The following is a 22490-nucleotide window of genomic DNA, read 5'->3' as shown; positions in this document are numbered from 1 at the left end:
GCAAGATTTGATTGTTCTTCTAGCAATGAACTTCTTTCATGACCGTAAAGGTTGGGGTTTTTTGTATCAAGCTCTACTGGCTGCAAACTGTTGGAGCTTAGAAACCTGTCACTAGTGAATGCAGTGTTGACAGTTGTGTGCCTTAGACAGATGTAATTTTTTGACAACTTTAATTTCATGGGAAGTAAGTCTTTTTGAAGCTTTTTGTTGTTTTGTTTTTTCTAATTGGTAGTTCTTTGAGAGCTGTTACCAAGGAAGTGTTAGAAGGCATCCCAGCTTCCCGTCTTAATGTTAGCGGTGGATTAATAGAAATAATAGTGATAAAATCATCTAAGTTGTAAAATAAATGCCATTTATTCAGCAGCTTCACAGTTTAATGTATGCAGATGTCCAAAATACCTTATGGTTTAAAATGTTTTAGATTTGTCTTAGCTGTGGTGTCATGCACAAGTTGCTAAATGGCCAGGTTTTCTTCAGCTTTGGTGGTGCTTGCATCAAAAAAGCATAAAATTCATTTAAGTGGAACATGTCAGCTTAAGAGCCATGGAGCACCTCTCTGCAGAGTTTATTAGTTCAGGTACAGCTTTCCTGCACACAGATGTACTGTTTCCTCTTCTCGGTCTGGCACATCACTGCATGATGAAGCCATAGGTTAAACCCTACCATGCTTTAGGGATATTTAAGGAACACCTGCTGGTCCTAAGAAAAAACACAGTTGGATCATCCACAGCAAATGTTTGTAGCTGAGATAAAGTGTTTTATTTTAAGGCGTAAACCAATTGCTTACTGCTTGGAAGAAAATGTTAGGAGGAAACATTTCCTAAATGCAGTGTTTTTCTGAAATGTCTATGTGGGGTTCCTCAAGGTTCTGCTTCCTGAGTGGTTGGATTCAGCACACATCGAAAAAGATTAAAAATCACTTCTGCAGAACAATCTTCTTTTGATTTGCAGACCCATGCAGACTTAAGTAGGAAAAATGGAAATGGGAACACATAGTCTGCCGGTTTAAATCTACGGGTTGTGAACTTTTCTTAGTTATCTGTTGTAGAACTCTTAGAAGTAAATACTCAGCTGGTCTCTCATCGACTCCGGACCACTGGTGGAAAGCAAGCTGTTCTTTCATTGTATTCTTTTTTTCCCCACTGCTCTTGCTCCTTTTTTAATTTAGCGAAGGAAGGCATCTCTCTGACATGTAAGCAAAACTCAGCTAGCCTTTTTTTGATTTGTGTGAACAAAAATGCCAAGGCATTTTCCCAGTGTGCTCTGAGGAAAATGCCGATATTTGAACTATTCAAAAATGCCCAAAGCTCTCAAACTTCATTCTCAGCTATTGTTTTGCCCGATCTATTATGCATTGAAAACCTAGATTGTGATTGATGAACTGACCGTAGCAGTGGAGGGGAGATTGTCTGTTCCATGCGTAACCCAGTGTGTAAAATTAATCCTGTGTAAAACGATGCTGCCTTTACAAGGGTTGTAGAGGAAGCATTGCAGATTTTTTCGGTGTAATTTCTGCGTTAAACAGGCTACATTCAACAGAGAGTAAGTGCTTCTATTCTCCAGGGCTTAACAAGTGCTGTGTCTTGTACAAAAAATCATAAATCCTGTGGTAGTTAGTGATGCTTAATGAAAACTGTATTACAGGTCACCCAGGTTTCAAGACTCAGTAGATTCTGCTGCTCCATGCCTGAATGGAAGTCACCCGGCTCAGCACATTAAACAAGAATGCCTGAGTGATTATAAGGTTCTGTCTGAGGCTTCCACACATAGGAGGATTACGGAGGGGATGGAGCTGAGAGCCTCCGGTAGTCTGCATCCTGAAATAGACCTAATGAATAATAGCTTTTCAAATTCACTTTCATCCTACTTGTTTAATAATGAACATAGCTCCTCCCTGGGTCCTTTGTCACTTGGCACCCCTCAGCACTCGGCCAGGCTACAAACAAGCAACCTGAAGAAGAGATGCATCTCTGTTGTGCCGTCTTCAGCTGAAGGAATTGATATTACAGCTATCATCCGCACATCACAGACGTCACTGGTCACCTGTGTGAATGGACTGCGAACTAATTCAGCTGGCATTTCCTCTCATCCTGTGGAGATCAGTCATCACAGTGCTCAAAAATCCTCTCGGCCCCAGTCTTGCTCTCAGCCTGGAAACCCTTGCAGTATTCCCTCCCCTTCAGCATGTCTTGTACCTATTTCCGCTGAATGTGACAGAGGTGACTGTGAGCAGATACAAATGCAGCAAGTCGAGGAGAATGGAAGCCTCAGCCTTATGATGAATGGTACGAGCATTCCTCATCAAAACACCTCGCACAGCACCCAGAAGGTGAGTTTCTTAAAACAAGAACCAGCTGATGATTATTCCTCCACTGCTGATCTTTTTCGACATCATCAGGGGCTGCCTCCCCCTTACCATCTACACCAGCAACTAAGCCAAACTCAAGGGACACTGCCTCACATACACGCCTCAATGTCTCCGAAGTCCCTTCAGCCCAGCGACGGGGATGAACAGGAGCTCAGCAATGGCAAACAGGTCTGTCGGTGGATTGACTGCAGTGCCACTTATGACCAACAAGACGAACTGGTCAGACATATAGAAAAGACTCACATTGACCAGCGGAAAGGAGAGGACTTCACTTGCTTTTGGGCAGGCTGTGTCCGCCGATATAAACCCTTCAATGCTCGTTACAAACTGCTGATTCATATGAGGGTTCATTCCGGAGAAAAACCAAACAAGTGCATGGTAAGTCTGGAATATATTTGTTTGAATAGAAACATACTACTCTTGCTCTCTCTTCAATATTATTCCAATATAATTGTTGTGCTTTCCTGTAACTTAGTCTGCAGCAGGCTAAAAGGGAATTGGAGAAAACCTTAATCTGGAAGGAAATGTTTGAGTAAGAAATACTGTAGTTCTTGGAAAAGGGATTCAATTTCCTTATATGAGAGCTTAACTTTTAATACAGTGCTTTATTTTTTTTAATATTCATTAAAGCATTAATAAAGTGATGATCAAAGCACGCAGAAGTCATTTAACGTAAAACGAGTCACTGAGCCTCGGGTGACATTTTTAATCAAGAAACATAAAACACATCTAATGAAATTCTTTTCATTCTTTCAGCTGAACAATAACCCAAAGAGTTGTGAGTGCAAAAGTTTCAAATGGTAGTGTAGAAAAGAAAAAGAAATTTGTTAGGGATTTTAAACAGTTAAAAGAATAAAAGGAATATCTTTAATTACATTTTCAAAGGTTGTTAGGAGCTTTTTTAATTTGCAAAACAGAGCTTTAAAAATAAGTAAAAACCATTGTTCTCTTCTGATCAAGAAGATGTAAACAACATAAGTGTTCCAAAAAGAGGATCTTGGGAATAACACCATCTCTGCATCTGCCCACCATGATGACAATATGGCCAAACTAAAATAAAAGTTAATGACTTCCATTAAGCTTTCCACATGTTTGAAACAACAATGATATAAGACCCTGACTGAAACAGATGAAGCAAAACAAGTTTGACATAAGCCTCCAAATTGGGCCATGAAATTTGGAAAGTCTTATTTGTAACACCGACATGTGCACGCGTGTGCTTACATGCACATACACGCAGGCACACGCACAAAAATCAGTACAAACAAAGGGAATGGTTATGGCAGCAGGTTGGGGTCTTTGATAGGCAGGAGTTTCGACTATATGTCTATTTTATTGTTTTGATCAGAGAAGGATATAATGGAAAATGCTTGTAAGGAAGTTAGATCAAGAGAAACTTTTACATGGCAAGCTGTAGCTTTCTATGGAGGAGTAGGAAAGAATGTTTATATAAAAAGCTTACTTTTTTCATTTGTTCAAGAAAAAGTTTTCTGGCCTGCAATGGTTATGGAAAGGAGAAGGAAGAAAACAACAGTATTCAAAATGTTTTACAGAGAAAAATTTTCTCTGTAAGTGGTCATCCTGATCATCTTTTTACTTCCATTGGATAAATGAAAAACCTTATCTTAATGTCTGCACTGTTCAGTGGGTATTTCCTAGAAAATAATACTGGAAACAATGCATATACTTAGAGAACGCCATCAAGTTGTCCAAGATAAAATGGAAATGCTCTAAGACTTACCTGTTTCTTTTTCCTTTGAGAGAAAGAACTGACTTGAACTGACTTGCTTGCTTCCAGAAGTAGCTCAATCACAATTTGTAAAAGTGCAATAGAATTTAACTTCCTGTGCATATCTTTTATTTGGTCATAAATCATCAAAGGATAATGCAAGTTAATTGCTTCTTTCCAAACAAAAGTATAAGTAAGTGAGCTGTGAAAGCATACTTACAGATTTTATTTCAGCCTACTTTTCGGTTTTAGTGTTTTTATCATCTGGAATGAGATCTGTCTTCTTCCCACTTTTATCTCACACTTTTAAAAAGAAATGCTTAAAACGTGAAACCCTGATTAGTTTTACTGTGATGCTGAAAGATTCAGTAGACTCCATGGGTGTGGGAACTTTTGTATTTTTCTGCAAAATGCATATTTGTCAGGTATTGTATAGCAGATTTCTAATGTTACATTCCCATTCCTACAGGAAACTGGATAAACCAGAGATGTTAAATCATGTAATATCTTAGCAAATGCTAAAAATTTCCTTCTTTCAATTATGTTCATCTGCATTAAAGAACCAGCTTTTGATAACATCTCAAGGTTTAACATTGTGAATAGGTTGGAAAACCCTTTGCATCTGATACTGCAGACAGCCTTCATGGCACATGTATATATCCTTGGCATGTAAGTACATAAAGATCTGTTTTATTTGAGCAGATATTGTAGTTGTTCCTATACATGGAATGGCCCAATCAGAATTAGGAGCTTTAAATTGCACAGCTTGCAGTTAACTCTTCTATTCCCAGAATAAGAACCTTCCTCAGTCATGCATCCATGGACTCCAACCTGGAGTCCTGTGTGGAGTAAAGCTGGATCCAAGTGAGCACATGAAAAATATGTCGTCTTTGCAAATTTAGTTTTCTACCCTGGAAAGACCTTGATCTAGCAGGGACAAGATCCAAAGCTGAAACATGGCTTCTTAAAGTTATTAATATCAAGTGGGGATTATTTGCCCAGCAAATTCCATTCCACTTTAAACAAGGGTTGCTGTGCAGTGTTTCATTGTGCAGTGATGTCATGTCATTTTAAATGATGGCTTTTCTTTTGATGTGGTAATAATTGTGCTGTTATTCCTGCAAATTAAGAAGGCAATTCATTCTCTGTCTATAGAGGTCTGAGATTTTGTTTCGTTTTTGCTGTAGCCCTGTTAAAGTAACTTTACATCTCTTGGTATTTGTAGTGGAGATTTTCTTTCGCTGTCACAATTACCCATTGTACTTTCTTTTTAAGCCCTTGTTTTTGTTCCTCTCTGTAAGATTACTGGCTGACTAGGTATTGAACTGCTCAGGAGAAGCTAACAGTGAGCAGCACCCTGCCCTCGTACATAAAAGTACTTTTCCATGTAAAATTATTAATTTCTTATGACAGGCTTTGCTACTATGTACTGTAATAGACAAAGGAATTTTGGAATTCAAGCTACTTGAGAACAGGAAATACATGAGACATTTTGATTGAAAAGTAAATGGTTCACTAAAACTGCAGTTAATCCTTTTATTATCTTTCCAACAGCAGTTTCCACAATACTTTCATGAGGTAAGCTTCCTTCAGTCCAACTGTAACACTCTCATCGTTACAGCTGGTTTAAATTTAGCTAGCCTGCTTTTTTCTTTACTACAGACAGTCGACAGGCAAAACAGTATTTGGTGTAGAAAACTACTGATGTTTCAGGTCCATATTCTGCTCGCTGTGTTTTTCACTGCCAAAACCAGTACTATGAGTATTCTGTTTTCATATTCTGTTGAATATGCTAATTAACCAGTGCCTTCTCGCTGTGTTTCATTGCCAAAACCAGTACTATGAGTATTCTGTTTTCATATTCTGTTTTCATATTCTGTTAAAGATGCTAATTAAGCGGTGCCTTCCCGTCATTGTGTCCCTCAGCTTGGTTTTTCCTTGGGCTCTGCAAGTAGTCTAAAGGAAACTACCTAATCTCTTTGCAATATCCTGTTATGTTTCATACTTAACTCATGTTATTTTAGTTTTATTAAATTTGGGGTTCATCTGCATTATAATCAAAAATATATCCAACAAAAATAATGATGCAATGCCTTTAAGACTTTAACTTCTGAAGATTAATTTCATGCTTTTTTAGATTTGATGTCCCAGACAATTGGAATTTTGATTGTCTGAGACAGCAAAAATTAGCAAGCTTAAATGTTTTTTATTTTTTTTTAAAAAGTTTCTCGTAGCTGCATCTTTTGCTGTCTTTCAGTTCTTCCAGTACTTTGGTGGGTAGAACCCTGCTGATCTCCAGATATTGCATCCTCGGTTTAAGCCTCTGCTTGCAAATGTAAATATAGAGCTGCTCATTTAGTTGTCTAGAATTGTTTGATTTGGACAAATCCATACTTGGTTTATTAGTTTACCCTCTTGCACTCTTGTGGCTTCATAAAGAGTAGAAAATTAAGTTCCCATCACTGCATGCGTATGTGCTCAGGGAACCTATGTTGCAGGCCTCCACAGACATGATCAAGGTAAATATATTTATCTCTACATAATTTCTACATATTCAATTAGTGTTTGTAGAAATTAGGTATTATAACGTATGTGATATCCATGTAAGGAGCTGGACAGGGATAATAGCCATTGTTAATGTCTCTAGTTCTTGTATTTCAAAGAAACAAAACCCTCCTGAGTGTGTTCTAGATGCGTCTGTCACAATGTGTTCTTGCCTAGATAGTTAAGACTTTGAAGCAGAATCTTTTATTCTTGTATATATGCAACACATTCAGTTTGGGAATAGTCATGATGCAATGATTTGGGTGCTGTCTTGTATACAGTGAAATTCAGCACCTGTGCTGCTTGTAGTCAGTTCTTTTGAATCCCTAAGGGTGAGACATTATAGGTACTGCATTAAACATGGGGAAATTGAGACATAGAGAAGATACGTAACTTGCCTAAAGGCATCTTGAGGCAATTCCAGCATTCCAGCATAGATCTTGTGTTCAAATCACTACATCACACAAACTAACCATTTGCAATTTACCTGTGAAACAGATTTTTGTACAGATTATGCAAGATAGCGGTCTGGCTGAACTTCCTGTTATTTTTACTGTACATCTCTGACACAGGTGGTTTGACCTGTCATAAACTTGTGAAAACTTTCATCAGAAGGCTGGGCTACACTTGTTACTCTTCATGGGCAGCAACCTGGTTATTACAATTACAGGAGAAAGGGGCCTACTGAGTAGATCGGTATTATTGCTTCTGCTGCTAAGGAAACCACTGCGGAATCTCTGTTCCCAGTAGATAGCAGGTATTATGCTGTCTGCGGTCAGTGGGGAGCACGTGTCTAGCAATGTATGGTGAGTAATGAGATCTCTACAGGCTACATCTACAAATGAATCTAAGGGACAATCCTGCATCTGCAGGGAAAACAGGTCTGCGTGCACCAGTTTATATGCTTTTGAGTTACTTCACCTAAACAATAAGTTTCCATGCCTGACTTGAGGGAATGCTGTGGAAGTCTGGAAAGTATTTTCAGCTTCTGGAGTGGAGGGTGTCATGCACTGATGCCAAAGGAGTGCTTTAAAAACCCAACAATAATATTAGCCTCACTTTCTTTCCTTTGAAGTCAATAGTAGGAAACATCCTTTCTCTCAAAGCTGACTCACCAGAAATCTCTCTTTTTATTAGGTCTCTGATGGCATTTCCCGATACTGTCAAGGAACAGCAGCATTAAAAACACTGATTAGAGGAACAGACAGCAATTCAGTGGTTTTGTGAAAATACAATGTTTGTTTGTTTACAAAAACCACTACAGATTACATGACAGTACAAATGGGTTGAAGCATGCCCTGGCACTGGAGAGCAAATGGCTTTAGGCTTGGTACTGTGTCAGCTCATGCCCAATGGCAGTTGGTGAATTTGAACTCTTGTCGGTCCACAGGAGAGCTCCACAGTAGCAGGTCTTGCAGAGCAAAAGCTATAGAAGTTATCGGGCCCAAATTCTGCTGTGGGTGGGATTGTCCCATGTTTCAGTGCAGTAGGACAGAAAGGCAAATCCGCAGTTCTTAGTGCAGACGGGAAGTACAGCGCAATGGTCTGGCACAATGGTATGGTGCCTTTAGGGGCTCTAGACCTGCCTGCGTGAGCTGAGCTGCAGAGGGAGTAGCTGCCAGGGTTTTTTCCCTGAGGGATTATCAGTTTCCCAATGCGGTCCTGGGATTGCTGGCCTTCAGGACATGCAATGAGGTGCATCTGCTTTATCAGGTTGATAGAGAAAGGTGTAGGATGCTGGGCCAGATGGAATTCTGCTCTGACCAAGCAGGGCTGGATGCCTTTTCTGTTATTTTCCAGCAGTTTGGTATGGGTTAGGTCTGGCTGGCATGCTGTCAGTATTTTTTGTTCGCATGAATCTAAATAAATACAAATGAAGTAAATTGTGACTGTTGCTGCCAGCACCCAGAATGGTTTTCAAGTTCAGTTGTGTGCCTTAAAAATGTTATACAGGACATTGAAGGGTTCTGATGAATGAAATACAGTAGTTAGAGGTATAGCATGGAACTTCCATGGAGGGGGCTTTCAAATATATACTGCTTTGTCCTACAGGAGCATTTAATTCCGCAGGGTTTTATTTCATTTGACTTGATACATTATTAAGTGATTTCGAACCTGGTTAAAACATAATTATTCTGTAGTTTTTTTGGCATATTTATACAGAGCTGGTCATTGTGTGTAGATATTGCTGTTCAGTCTTTTAAGAAACAAAGTGGGATAGTAACAGTAATATCATCACAACATAGTGGGTACTCACTGTATGAAACTCGCTGCCATAGGATATGATGTAATTAATTACCAGTATTATGGTTCTCACAGTACTGGATAATTTCCACTAATAATACTGAGTATATACTGAAGGTAAGGTGATAGGACTAAGCAGAGAGCGGTTTAGGGAACAGATAGCCTTGTGGCACAAGGACGGATATTAATTTCCATGTTCCACGTTAGACATTTTACTAGGTATTCCATGCTATTTTTTTCAAATCAGTAGTGGTATTGTTGTAAAACAGAGCTTTGAGGAGAAAACCGTTAGTGAATCTGGGTCACCTTCGATTTGGAAAACAAAATGATGGGGGGACAGGGAGCAGGACTGGAAGATTTTGTTACTATTGACATTTTCTAAACAGTGCAGTATTTTGGAAGTACTGAAATGTTGCTGTATTTTAACCCCTCTTTTTTTACTTTCCATTTGAGAATGAAAAATTGTAAAACAAAAACAAAAAATGCTTTTTTTGGTTGCTTAAAAGCTTGCCCCATTTGATTTATTCAGGGTTTTTATTTTGTTAGCGCAGTCTCCCAAACAATTATATTTCAGCTCATCCTGGACTGATTTATCTTCTCTTCATTCTTCAGTGCTTTGATTTGGCTACTGAAATACGTATTTTTTACCACAATTCCAACTGTGACAAGGTTTGAAAAGAAGGAAAATGATCCACTTTCCTACAAAGCAGCAGATACTTGTTAGAATCCTAAACACTCTCAGCTTTTGAGAAATACCTGATAATTGTCTGATTGACAGAGAACATCTTAAAGGAAGGAAACATTTTTGTATTAGAAATGGTGCTCCACAGTGAGTGTGCTGCTTGACACCATTGTGGCACATAGAAGAGGTACTCGTGTCAGAACTCCTCCTTGCCGAGCAAAGTCATTCATAGTCTTTGTCAAATAATGTAGGCTAGAATATGCCCAGCTTAAAAAAGTGAAATTTGTTAGTTGTGCCTCCAATGTCTGGCTGCCAGACAAACTTCTAGGCATGTCTCCCAGGTCTTTTTGGAAAATTTCTCCTAGGCTCCTTTCCTTTCCCTTTGCCCAGTTTGCACACAGAAATGACATCTCGATACCACATTTTTGTCTTTATCCTCTTGTCCCACAAAACCCGGTAAGTAGTGATTCTTTCTCATTTTAAGACACTCAGAATTATTTCCAGCTCTGCTGTGGCCTGGCTCTGGATGATACTCCACATGCAGATTTATTCAAACCCCAGTCTCAGCACAGACCTATAAACCTCTCATGGGGCATCACCTTTTGAAGATATCTTGCAAGCGGCCTCTTAACTCCCAATTCATTCCAGCTGCACCACAAGATCACTTTCTTTGCCATGCAGATCAATGAATTCTATCAAATAATCACATCTGAAGATGCAAAATGGGAGAAGCTTTCCAGCCTCTAAGCACTGGCTTTGCAATAACTCTTAAGGATTTCTGTAGCTCACCGTTTCCCATGTAGCAAAAGTGTGACAAGATTTCTTTCACACTATGCATCCTGTCTGGGAGTGAATTGTCCATCAGTTTCACTATATGAATCTCCACAGTAGTAAAGAAAAAGTGATGCACCCTCAGCTGGTCAGATGCATTCTCCATTCGAGTCATAAGTTTTACAGAGCAGTAAATATAATTGGGAACTACCTGCTTCCTGTAGGAATGTCTTAATACACCTCAGGAGTACCTCAAAGATGTGTCCAGCAGTCGGGTCCTAAACCTATAATTTTGCAGGGTCCAGCATCATTTTGGCAGAGTGAGTTGTCTCCAGAAGGTCTGGGAAAGAAGGTTGCATTCAGTGATTTGAATGCAGTCTGCAGTTATCTAATATCTAGGAACAGTGAGAGAAGATTCCCCCCCCCCTCCCCAGAAATCTCATTTAAAAAAACCCAAAACATCTGAGTATTATTAATCTTGTCATTTCGAAGGTGGAGAGCTTGAAAGTTATAAAATTTTAAATGAAGTCTTTGTGATTGTGTTCTTGAGGTTAAATGCTTGCCTTTGTTATATTTCTATGTATGTGTTCTGTGGGGATTATTAAAAATGGCATGGAATTGTTCTGAACTCTCAGTGATTTAGGCTTTCTGAACAGTGATTAACCTCAAGGAGGAAAAATAGTTGCAATCACCTGGCAGAAGGCTTGGTCAAATTAAAAAGCAGTAAAATTAAATATTGTTTAAAACCTGTGCCAATGATATACTCATTAATGTTTCTTATTAGGCCAATACATTTTAATACTCTGTATTAGTGAAACATATGTCATTTAATAAAAATGTTAATCTGCATTTGCAGGCAGCACAGAGGCTTTATAGTATAGTCTCAGGGGAGAAAGAGGAATTTAGTGCACATTAAAAACTTTATACAGTCATTTATGCAGTTGGATCTCAGTTCTAAATGTGATGCATTTGTTTGTTACTTCGGGGCAAACCAGAAACAGTTAGCCTTTAACAATCGGATGAGAAATAAAAAGCCATCGTTCCGCAGCACGGGGTGTTTGTATCGGCCTGGGCTTCACAATAGGCCAGATTCTGAAACCTTCGCTGACTTGTTTAGCCAGTAGTCCAGTGGGCCTAGTAAAAAAATAATGTGCTATTTAAACTAAATATATCAAAACTTGACCTTCTGGCATCTGACAACTCACATCGTTGAGCAAGATTTTCAAAAGCAGGCCCTGGTTTTGGATAGCTTTATTTTGGAGGTGCCCTGCTCTAATAGGGTGTGTCAGAAGTTGAGGTCCTCTTTCTCAAACTGGACACTGTGGAACTGAGTTACTGAAATTTTATGAACGCTTCTGGAAATTTTGACCTTAGATCTCCATTTCCTCACAAGTACAATGAAATAAATCTCTCTGGAGCACAGCGAGGGTGAATAATCACAGTGGGGTGGTGAGGCCAATAATGTAATGCATCCATAATGCTATTTCGCATCTCTAATGGTTCCTCTTCTGCTGAGTCTCAAAGCTCTTTCAAGCTTCTGCCTTCCTATGGCATTTCTTGTGCCCAAGTTCCAGATACAGCTGAATTAAGGCAAATTACTCTGCAAATTACCTGTTTACACTGGTGTAACTGTAAAGAAACCCTGAATCTACACCAGGGTACGTGAGCCCAGAATGGCGCAGCCACAAAGTGCCAAAAGTCACACATTGAGTGCCTGGCAGAAAAGGCAAGAAAAAGACTGCCTTCTTCCTAAAGTGTTTTCTCTTCCACTTATTTCTTAAAGTCGATGTGATGCACCTTTGCTGACCAGAAAGTCCCTTCTCCTTCAGAGCAATATTCACGGGAGTAAGGGTATACAAGACTGATTTTATTCAGCTCTGCAGCGGCTTTCAAAGGAAGTGTTGCCATTATAGAGCATTCAGTGCCCTGTAACCTGTATTTTCTGTTTGGGTAAGTCAAAAGGGGCTTCATTTCAAATAGCTATGCATTTACATAACAGACATTGCCTGACTTTTCTATTTACATCCACAGGCTGATTGTGGAATCAAGGAACAATGTGAGTTTTATTTCAAAGTCTGCTTTTGTTGTCTATAGCAGTGTCTTCCCTCGATTACCTTCTTTTATTGTTGTGTACAGATAACATATGTGTGAAGAGATCCTACACTCAGGTACAGTGTAGCTGCAGTGTTAAATAATTGATCTTGATCTTTCTTTTGAAACTGCATCCAAGGCATTTAAAAGTGGGAAATGGAAAAAGCATGTTCTCATAATCCAGCTCAGTAAAGTTTGCACAACTGCTCTTTGTTTCATCATCCCTACAATAAATCTTTCGTTTTTGCCAATTGAGAATGCCTACTAAATCTGCAAATGATTACTTCCCTGAATTGTGTTGGGATTCTTGCAATACATTTTTCTTACATGGGTAATGATAAAATAAGAGTCCATCAAAAATATTTTATTGCCTGGCAGAGAGCCTTTTATGAAATGGTTTTGATTCAAGGAGATTCTTCCAAGTGTTTTAGAACCGTTGCTTACAACTTTCCTTTAACCCTTGCATGGAGGGCTGCCAGGGCCTGGGAATGTCAGAAATAACATTAGTCAGTCAGTGGCTGGTAGAATGCAGGACCTGGGTATCAATTTAACCTGCAGCCCTTGGACTCAGACTGAGAGCATGCTGCTTCAACGGGTACTTGTAAAGGGTATTATGTTACTATTAGATTAGAAAGCTGATGAATGTCAGACTGGTGGGAACCTTGTAAAGCTAATCTGCTGTGTCCATGTTGATATGATTTCACTCTGTTTCAGTGAGAGAGTGAGGAAGATGGAGTATTACAAAAAAGAAAACACAAGGCAAAACTGGTAGGGCCATCTGGGTCACTGAGTCCAGCCTCTGCGATCCTGGGTATCATGTCACTTTACAATAATCCTTTCAGTACACCCAGAGGCACAGAACACCTTCGTGTCTGTGCCTTCGGGAAAGGTATATCGTCAACACTGTGACTTGTAAGTCAGGATCTTTCAAAGCCATGTGAAACAATTCCTGCTCTCTTTTCCCCCTGATTTCAAAATGTTACAACTACATTTGTCTGCCTTTGCACAGGAATTCGCCAGCCATAGGAATTGCTTTTCTTTGCCTTATAAAGAGACATAGTCTCAACTCAGTTCCCCATAGATCTTGAACACACTGTCTCCATGTCAAACAAGGCCCAGGGGGCTACTCCTGGAATGGCACAAGTTGTGATGCCTGAAAACACATTCTAGTACTACAGGGAGAAGGGATCTGGCAAGACATCCACCTTGTGATACTTGCTTGCACTCACAGAAAAACAGCAGTAGACCTGACTCAGTGTGGGGTGCTCTCAACAAAACCACATCTAACACTTGACACATTGCCCACTTGCCTCCATGGAATAAATTGTCTCCTCAGATGAGGCATGGGGAGAGCAGAAAAAAGCAGATTATGTGAAAATATTTAAAAGTATCATAGTCATTCACAGACTTTTATCTTCCTGCATACCCTCAAACATAATGACATTTTTAATTGCATGGTCGTGGTGATCTCAGAGTTCACTGTTTACAATGCTTTGGTCTGACTAAACTTTTTAGCTTGTGCTTTGTCTTCAAGGCCAAGGAGCGAAAAGATGACAACAAACACACAGAAACCAGAAATGTGCGTCAGATGCACGGAGCACACTAGCTTAGTCAGTGTAAGTCTTTTAGCCAGGTAGATGCTAAATAGCACGCTTTACGCTTCAGATTGGCAAACCTCCTCTTGTGTATATCTTATTTCTGGGCTGAAATGATGCCAAAGTTCTCTCAGGTGGTCACTGACCATTTTTATTCAGGTCTTGAAAGGCGGCAATCAGAAATACTTCCAGGTGTGGAGAGGCTTTGCTGAATTTAGAGGGAGAGGTATTGGAAGTACGAAGTGACCATCACAGGCAAGGCCAGGGGAGGGATTCTGTATCATCTCTCCTCACAGATGGATATTGAAAAGCAGCAAATTTAGGACTTTTTAAAGGAAAGACTTTTTAACACTGAGCAAAGTTGAAGGGATCAGAGTGGAAGGAACCTTTGCAAAGCATGGGTGTTCTTAACTGTGGACTGTGATATCCCTAACCTCCCATCAGAACCTCTCAGTCAGCTTGTAGCTGGGCCACTAGAATGACAACACATTTAAAACATGAATATTTGTAGCTGCATTACTTCATTTCTAGTGCTGTAAAAATACCATTCAGATAATGGGGTAATGGCCTGTAAGTTCTCATGATTTCAACTGTTTTGGAGTTACAGGAATTCTGTTCCTTTATGGCAAGCATCCATTTCTCGTTTTAGCATCTTTGGCACTCGCCTAAAGGATGGGAAATTAAAAAAAATGATTAAGGGGGCAGAGAGGAGGTCTTTTAAGGAAAGATTAAAGGAATTAAACAAGGGCTGGGGAGAACAAGGAAAGGGAGGGATTGTTTAGAAGAGAATAGAGAATAAGTAGGGGTATCAGGCGAAATCAAGCAAAGGAAAATTTAAAGCTAACCTTTCAGTAAAAGTTTCTTAAAAATGAGGGGGATATATATATATATGAGTGGAATAGTTTCATAGTGGAAATCGAAGATGCCCAACTTTATGAGTAATATAAGCTATACTTTCTGAAAATCTGGAAAATAAATTGTAGGGAATTATTTTGAATTTAAACTGTCTTATTCCTCATTTCTGCCATTCTATGAAAATTGATTGCATAATTAGGCATAAGAGAAGGAACTGCATTAGCAGGCACAGGAGTACGGTTTAAGCCTTCAGGTGTCTGCACTCTCAAGATATTATTTGTATATTTTGTCCTCCCAATGTTGCTGTGAGGTAGCTGGGGATAGTAACCATGCAGAGAGATGGTGCTCAGTGTCCCCTGAGTTGTGGACCCCACTGTCCTTCCAGGCAAGACTCTCAGACCGTTTCACAAACAGATGCTTGCTTTGCACGCTGGCAAGTATGAAATCAGGGATGACTGACTAGAGCAGTCAGTTTGCCAAGAAAGATACCTTTTGTTTTGCTTTGCCTTTACCAGATTTGACCTTTATAGAACAAAAAGTTTCTCCTTACCGTGAATGAAAGCTTCGCTATTGATTCCAGTGAATGCTAATGTACTGCATAGGCCATTGTGCCAGAAATGACTGTGCCATGACATATGGATGTTTTATTTTTGCTGGGCAGTTGGGCAGATAAAGACTGTTGAACACAGCAGCTTCACCTGCAGATGCCTGGTCCAACTTCCTCAAAATTCGGGCAGTGAAATTCGAGCATTGGATCAAGCTTGTTTGGTGTGCATTGCTCAGTGTCCCAAAGCCCTGGGGCTTTGTGTCCCAAAGTCTGTGTTTGGTTGGGGAATGGTGCAGGGCACAGCTGCACTGGGGCCATGGGAGCTGCACCAAAAAGGGATCGCAATCAGATGATGCTAAGCAAAACCTGGGGAGAGGGAAAGAAGCAGCTTCTTTCTAGACATCTCCTCTGCTAAATCTGTACTTGAGGTTATGTTTGTCAATTTTATGGTATCTTTGAGCACAATAGACATGGCAGAAAAGCAAGATAATGAAAAGCATGATAATGCTGCCTTCCTGTTTTACATTTGGCATGGATTGAGGTTTCTTGCAAAGGCATTTGCTGATCAGAAGGTACAGAGCACACCAGCTCTCTGCTTGCTCTTAGTATTTGCACGAGCCATTTTGAAATGAGTTGTTTCCTTTAGCATGTGAAAGAACACCCATTAAGAATTTGTCTAATGGTTATAGGTGGACAACAGAGGACTATCTGTGTAACACTAGCAGTGCAAACTTAGAAGGTAGATTAAGCTTGTTTTTGAATATTTCAGCTTGTCAGATAGAGGCTCTGATTGTAAATTGTTTTAGGAAAGCTGTGTTGGAACACATCTCTGAATAGCAAGAGAAAGAAATGGGTATTGTAGTCATCCCAAATACTTTCAATTTCGATTGTTTATAGCAACACTGACAGAAACTAACACTATACACAAAACTGGTTTTGAAACTCCCCTTTTTTTCAGAGTTAATGACCCACAGGCTAATGGAAATTTGCCAGTTTTTACCAGCTGGGATCTGGCCTGATTTTGCTGGGAAAGAAAAGTGCAAGGCAAAGAAACCATTTGGATTTTTGAAAGTCTGTGATGGTTGTCTTCTCTCATTTTATAGCCCTTGCTTTTTTGTATGTTGTGTTTATAATTGACCTGTACTTAGCAGAAATGCTTGCTTTGTCCAAGGACAGCATACCCTGGTTGCCCAGGAATTCCCTTTGACAACTGCATTTAGATCCACTTCTGTGAAAACCCAAACCCATCCTAGTCAGTGTGGAAGGACTTCTATTAAAGCATGGCTTTGAGGATCCACTGACACAGCTCAGCTGCTCTAGCTCCATCCAGTAGAGGGGAGTCATATGCATTTTATGGTACCCTATTCCATTTATTGTACTTGGGTTTTTCCAAGGCATTACCTGGGTACTTCTCACATGATAGGCATGGCTGATTTGGCTCACATAATTAATCTGGGAAAGGCAGACTCTGTACCTGAGTGCATTTCTTTGTAAAATCAACAAAAGAAAGGGAGCAAGCCATTTATACCAATTATGTACATAAAAAATATCCTTAAAGGCAAGACTATATAATGTGCATTATATTCAGGCAAGTATGGGATCATTAGTGTCATTCATGATAATCTGATTTACCCCCATGGCTTCCAAACAATACATGGCTCATAGCCTTGTGAATTGGTGTGCATTAAGAATTACATGGCAGCCCTACATTTTTAGAAGGAAAACTCTTAGGTCTTACTATGATGAAGGCACTTTTGCTGTAAAAGTTTCTTTGCTAAGATAGGTGTTACTTCAGTTCACGCTAAACAAATTGGCTATGGAGTTTTCAGTCTCAGTTTGCCAGAGACAAATTGTGAAAGCATCTAATTGTAGCCTAAACAAAACCATATTTTCCTTAAAAACATGGCACCGTGTCATTCTAAATCTATGGTACTTTGCCCAGGAAACATTTCAAGCAAAAAAAACAGTGAGCAAAATAGCTACCTTAGACAAAACAAACTATCAAACCTGTATATTAAATTGAGTGCTTTTGATTGCAATGTTGCACTGAAAATATTGTCATTGTTTCAACTCTCTGTCCCTCCATGCAGTCAAAGACACCAGTGTATACTTAAGGACATGGTAAATATAGAATACTGGCAAATGTAGCTTAAATACAGTTACTAGTAAACAACCATAGTGGGGCTAATTTCCAGGACTGATTGCAGCCAGTTTTAATTTAGACTATGAAAGATGAAGAACAGCGAGCCTTTAAGTCCTGATTCCCTGTTCTTTGCAACATTTGTCAGTGTACAGTGACTTTATTCACGACCTGAGTCTGGTTCTGATAAATTTTGATAAATGTTTCGTAACATTATTATAGAAATGATAGACACATCATTTCGCTATCAAGTTGGGTTTACAGGAGGGGAAGAGAGGTCAGTGGGAAGGGCTGAGAGCAAAGAGGCTGATTATTCTGCTAAATATATGGAAATGTTTGTTGATGAGAAGGCGCTCTCTGCTGTGGAATGCTGTGGAGCAGCTGTGAAGTGGCCATTGCAGCTCCCAGGTGGGATTGTAGCTTACGCTGCTCTCCCACCCTGCCATCTGTACTTTGCTTTGGCCTGTCCGCTTTCGAGCAGACACCTCTGCTTCCCCATGGTGTCCCTCAGCCATGGCCTCTCCAAGCAAAGAAGGGTTTGCATCCTTTGTGCACCTGCACGGAGCCTTCCCAGCTGCAAACTTTAAGCCTCTGCCATTTCCTAAAGGCAAATTTCAGCTGCGCTGAAAGCAGGGGCAAAATTCCGTTGACCACAAACAAGCAGGAGCACAGCCAAGGGTCGGAATGATACAAGCTTAATAATCAAGCCCCAGTTCACAAGATGTTTAGTGCTTCTGCTGCAGAAGTGGATGGGCCTGGGCTTTGCTGTGCTGCACACAGTTCCTCTGAATGCTGCTCTCCATAAGTTGCTTCACGTGTTTGAAAACAGGGTGATTCAGTTTGGTGATTCAGTTTGGGAGGCTTTGAAGTTTTTAGCTCAGCTTTAAAGAAAATACGCAACATGAATCATCCAGGAGCTTTATTTTCTCAGTGAATTCTATGGTAATTGCACATTACAGCAATGTTTAGGGCAAAACGGTATAAGACATTGGAGCCTTTTGTTACAGGTGGTCATATCCCACTGCAAGCCAAGTGTTTGTTCAATTAAGCAGACAACTCATGCCTGGCTGTCTTTTGGGGGTTGGGGAGGGGGCCTGTCTTATTTGAATATATCAATGTGCAGCGCTAAAAGGAGAAGAAAGGGAGACAACTCCTTTATTCTTTCTTCCTTTGTAAGTCTGGCCCTCTCTGTTTCATCGTGGATGCAGAATTTTAACTTTAACTCATAGTGATTGTTTTAATTTTTGGTCTTGGGGTATCCAGTAAACAAAAAATTAAGATAGGAATTAGTGGAAAAAGGACCATCCATTATTTATTAGCACAGTGTATCAGTTAATTCAGGAATTAAAATCGACAGCTGATAGTGGTGCTTAGGCCGATGTGTTAGTTGCATCCCCTTCAGCATGCTCATAGTGGTATCAAAGTTAGGCCTGCAAGGCGGCCACAGGACTGTGAGCAAGTGAGCATCCGTGAGGGGCAGTCTCACACTTGCACTGGTGTGGGGACACCTTGTTAACTACCAAGGTCAACAGAAAGTTCAAATACCCCTTTTTCACCTGTCATTTGTGATGGTCACTCTCTGGAGGGAGCTGGTTGAGAACAGGAAAGGACCCATGAAGAGCACCTGCATTTATAGAAGCTAAGAGTTTTCTCAGACCCTATGGTAGTAGGATGTAGACTTGGAAAGACCAGAGACAGGATAGACAGGGCTGGTGTTTGGCACAGGAGGGGTGCTGAATGCGTTCAGGTTTGAGACACAAGCTCTATTTCCCCTCCAGGAGGCAAAAGGTAGCTGTGTGGGAGTCCTGTGGCTCAGCCACAGTCCCTGTGTGTGTTTTCTTTGGATATTTCTGATCTGATTACCTCTTTGGTTGGCACTTTGGGTTTTAGCAGCAGTGTCCTATGCAGTAGTTATTTTGGAGCTTGGCTTCCTGTGTTTGTTCCAGGTCTATTCATTAATAATAATGGAGTGTAAAATCCTAGCTCTTTTTTTTGAGTTATCAAAATAAATGCAGTCTTTGTGACCAGTTTTAGTCATATGTGGGCTATATGGTCTGTGCTATCTAAATATTTGCTCATCGCACTACCTTCCTGCTGCCTTATTAAGCCTCCTAGAGCATTGGCTCCAATGAGGAATGAAGTTCAATGTGAATGGAACGGGTTTCTCCTTTACTTCCAAAGCTACTCATGACATATTTGGAAAGATAAATAGAAAGAGAACGCAGACAAAATGAAAAGAACACGTATACAAGCAAACAGTCTCACAACGGGGAAAATAAGAAAATCGGAGGTTACATCATATTATTGTAAGCATACATTATTTTGTTTTCAAAACTGTTATTCAACAGTTGGATGAATCCTTGAGTCATCTAGTGTTTGAACTTCCAAAATGGCTTGTGGTTGTTCCATCGTTCTTCTCACACAATCCCCAAAGACACAAAAGTTCAAGGCAGTGATTAATCTTTCTATATTAATGTCTTGATCCAGCATTTACTGATGTCGAGAGAAAGCTCCTCATACACTTCAACAGACTTCGGAGCAGGCCAGTGATTTTTAAATATGCGTAAGCAGCAAGTTAGGAAAATCTTTCCAAGTCCTGTAGACCCAGTTTAAGAAACTGCTGTATTCTGTTGTAAGAATGACTAGAAACCTTAACATATACTTACAAATACACAAACAGATGGCTTATAATTCATTGTGATCACTTCCTACCTTTGATCTTTTGTTTTACTTACCATCACTTGTGTGCATATGTGTGTACGTGAGAGTAAATAACTTAATCCCAATTGTCTGAAGATATACATATAGACATAGAACAAAACGTATTGCTTATATAATGCCATAAATGAGCGTAGTGTTTGTGTGTAAATTATATTTATATATAAATTTCCTACAGTATACATGGCCAATATAAATAAATTCTTGTCATGGTAGTGTTTTTTATCTATATATTTGCCTTATAAACTAGCAGGTAATAATTTAATTCAAAAGGTCCTTCCAAAAATGCAATTAATGTCTTTTGTTATAGTTTCCCTGGGTTTAATAATCCCCTCTTCCAGATTTATATTGGTTTCTGGAAAGTAATGCTTATTAGAGTGTTTTTCCAAATTGGCCACAATAATCCACTGAAATCTGCCAGCTGAATCATTGCTATGCTTGTGAAATTGCCAGGATCGCCTGACAGTTATTACTGGGGTGGAAGGGGAGGGGGAAAGGGAATGAAAGTTTCATAATATGTCACTGTTACTGATACCTTGGCTATGGGTCTTAGATTTGGATTGAAATGTTTACCGAATTCTATATGAAGGGTGGAATGCCTGGTGGTAGATTGGCAGCACATCTATAATGGAGACAAAATTTAATAATTTTGTTAGGCAACTGTATTTTATTCTGGGCATGTTTTAAAGCATATATGTATGTGCATGCATGTATATATGTATTTGTAAGTATATACGTATGTGTATATGTGCATACTCCCTCTACTCCCTTTCACCAGCCTGGTTCTTCAAGAAAGGAAGGGTATATATTCCCTGAACCAGGGTCATGCTTTCCATACAAAATCCCACCACGTGTGCAAAACATGTTAGCAAGTCACAGTTAAATCATTCACCTGCTGCCAGGCACATTTAACATCTTAATGTGCTCATTCTCTTCTGTACACTACAGATGAATGTCAGAGGCAGGGAGTGAACAGCCGTAAGTCCAGTATGTATCATTTTCTCCTGTACTTCTGAGATAACCATAAGGAGCTGATTTTGCAGCATCTGAATTAACCTTTCATGGGAGCTGCTGCAGCACTGGACCCTAACCCTCATTTTGAGAGGGATTTACATTACTAGCCCTTGCTGACAATGGGACGCTGGGTCCTACTGCCTAGCTGAAAAGGTATATAAAAGAATCACAGGGCTGTGGCCTGCCAGGGCTATGCCAGAGGGAGAAAGACAAAATACCTCCCTGCTTAGGAGCCATGGCACCAGTGCTGGGACAGACCCTGGGTGGGGATGAGTGCTGCAGGCTTTGGGTGTCTGGGATAAATATTGTGTCCAACAGCCATCCCTGGTGAGACTTTGCTCGGGGCAGTGCCCACCCCCAGTGAGCATTTACGCACGGGATTTATATTCTGCTGGTGTAAATAGGCTTTTGTTTAAATAATCCATCTGACTAATGGGCGGGATGAGAGGTGTAAGAAAGGGTGGCATGCTGCTGCACAGGCAGCTGGGCGGTGCTGCATAAATATACATAGACATGCTTATGTGGAACAAATGGCGTATGGGGTGCAGGGCTGTCATTGCCCTGCTCAGCAGATCCAAAGTCTTCCCGATACAAGGCATTAAAAGCGATTCTGGTTTGGATTTTTCTATTTGTGTTTTTGCAGCTACAGCAGCTTTATTATGAAAGTTATGCCTTTTTTTGTAGATTATGAGCTGAGATAGTGGATGCCCACTTCAGTACAGTCAGAAGGATAAGATTCTGGAACATTTTTTTTTCAGTCCACAATATGTGGCTGAAGATTATTTCCATCTCATCAGATATTAATGCGCAAAATGATGCTTTACAGCAATAAACTCCTAAGTTTTCCTTGTGCTGAGGGTAAGTTTCCCTTAAGTACCAGGCAGTGCAAAAGGCACATTGCTTTGGGAGTGTTTCTGTCCCCTGGCATTGCTTGTGGGGTCAGCTTGAGTGCTTTACAGTTTGAAGGAACAGCCACACAGACATGCTTCCTCCTTACATACATTGTGATCTGTCTGTGGCAAGCCTAAGTGACAGGCAGCAAGTGAAGAATCAGCAGTGCTGTTTACATTTGAACACCAAATACTGAAGTTAGCACAAGCCCACTGGACTGCAGAAACAGTCATCTTCAATTTTTATAGCCTTATAATTTGTAAGACAATTTTTATTACTCTGATTGGAACAGAGATGATGT

General features: G+C 40.1%; 1 protein-coding gene across 1 annotated transcript in view; it reads left to right on the top strand.

Moving 5' to 3' along the window:
* The window catches only part of GLIS1 (GLIS family zinc finger 1), a gene marked incomplete at both ends in the record, with an annotated part of 209752 nt that overhangs the window by 102354 nt on the left and 84908 nt on the right, over positions 1-22490 (top strand). Inside the window, one exon of the mRNA XM_082483601.1 lies at positions 1645-2746. Coding sequence (XP_082339727.1) covers positions 1645-2746 — 1102 coding nt within the window. The remainder of the gene's footprint in view (positions 1-1644; positions 2747-22490) is intronic.

This window comes from Vanellus vanellus (assembly GCF_965231255.1).
Source record: "Vanellus vanellus genome assembly, chromosome: 5".
NCBI classification, from domain to species: Eukaryota; Metazoa; Chordata; class Aves; order Charadriiformes; family Charadriidae; genus Vanellus; species Vanellus vanellus.
Note: the sequence above shows the minus strand (reverse complement) of the source record. Positions and strands in the feature narration are given on the sequence as shown.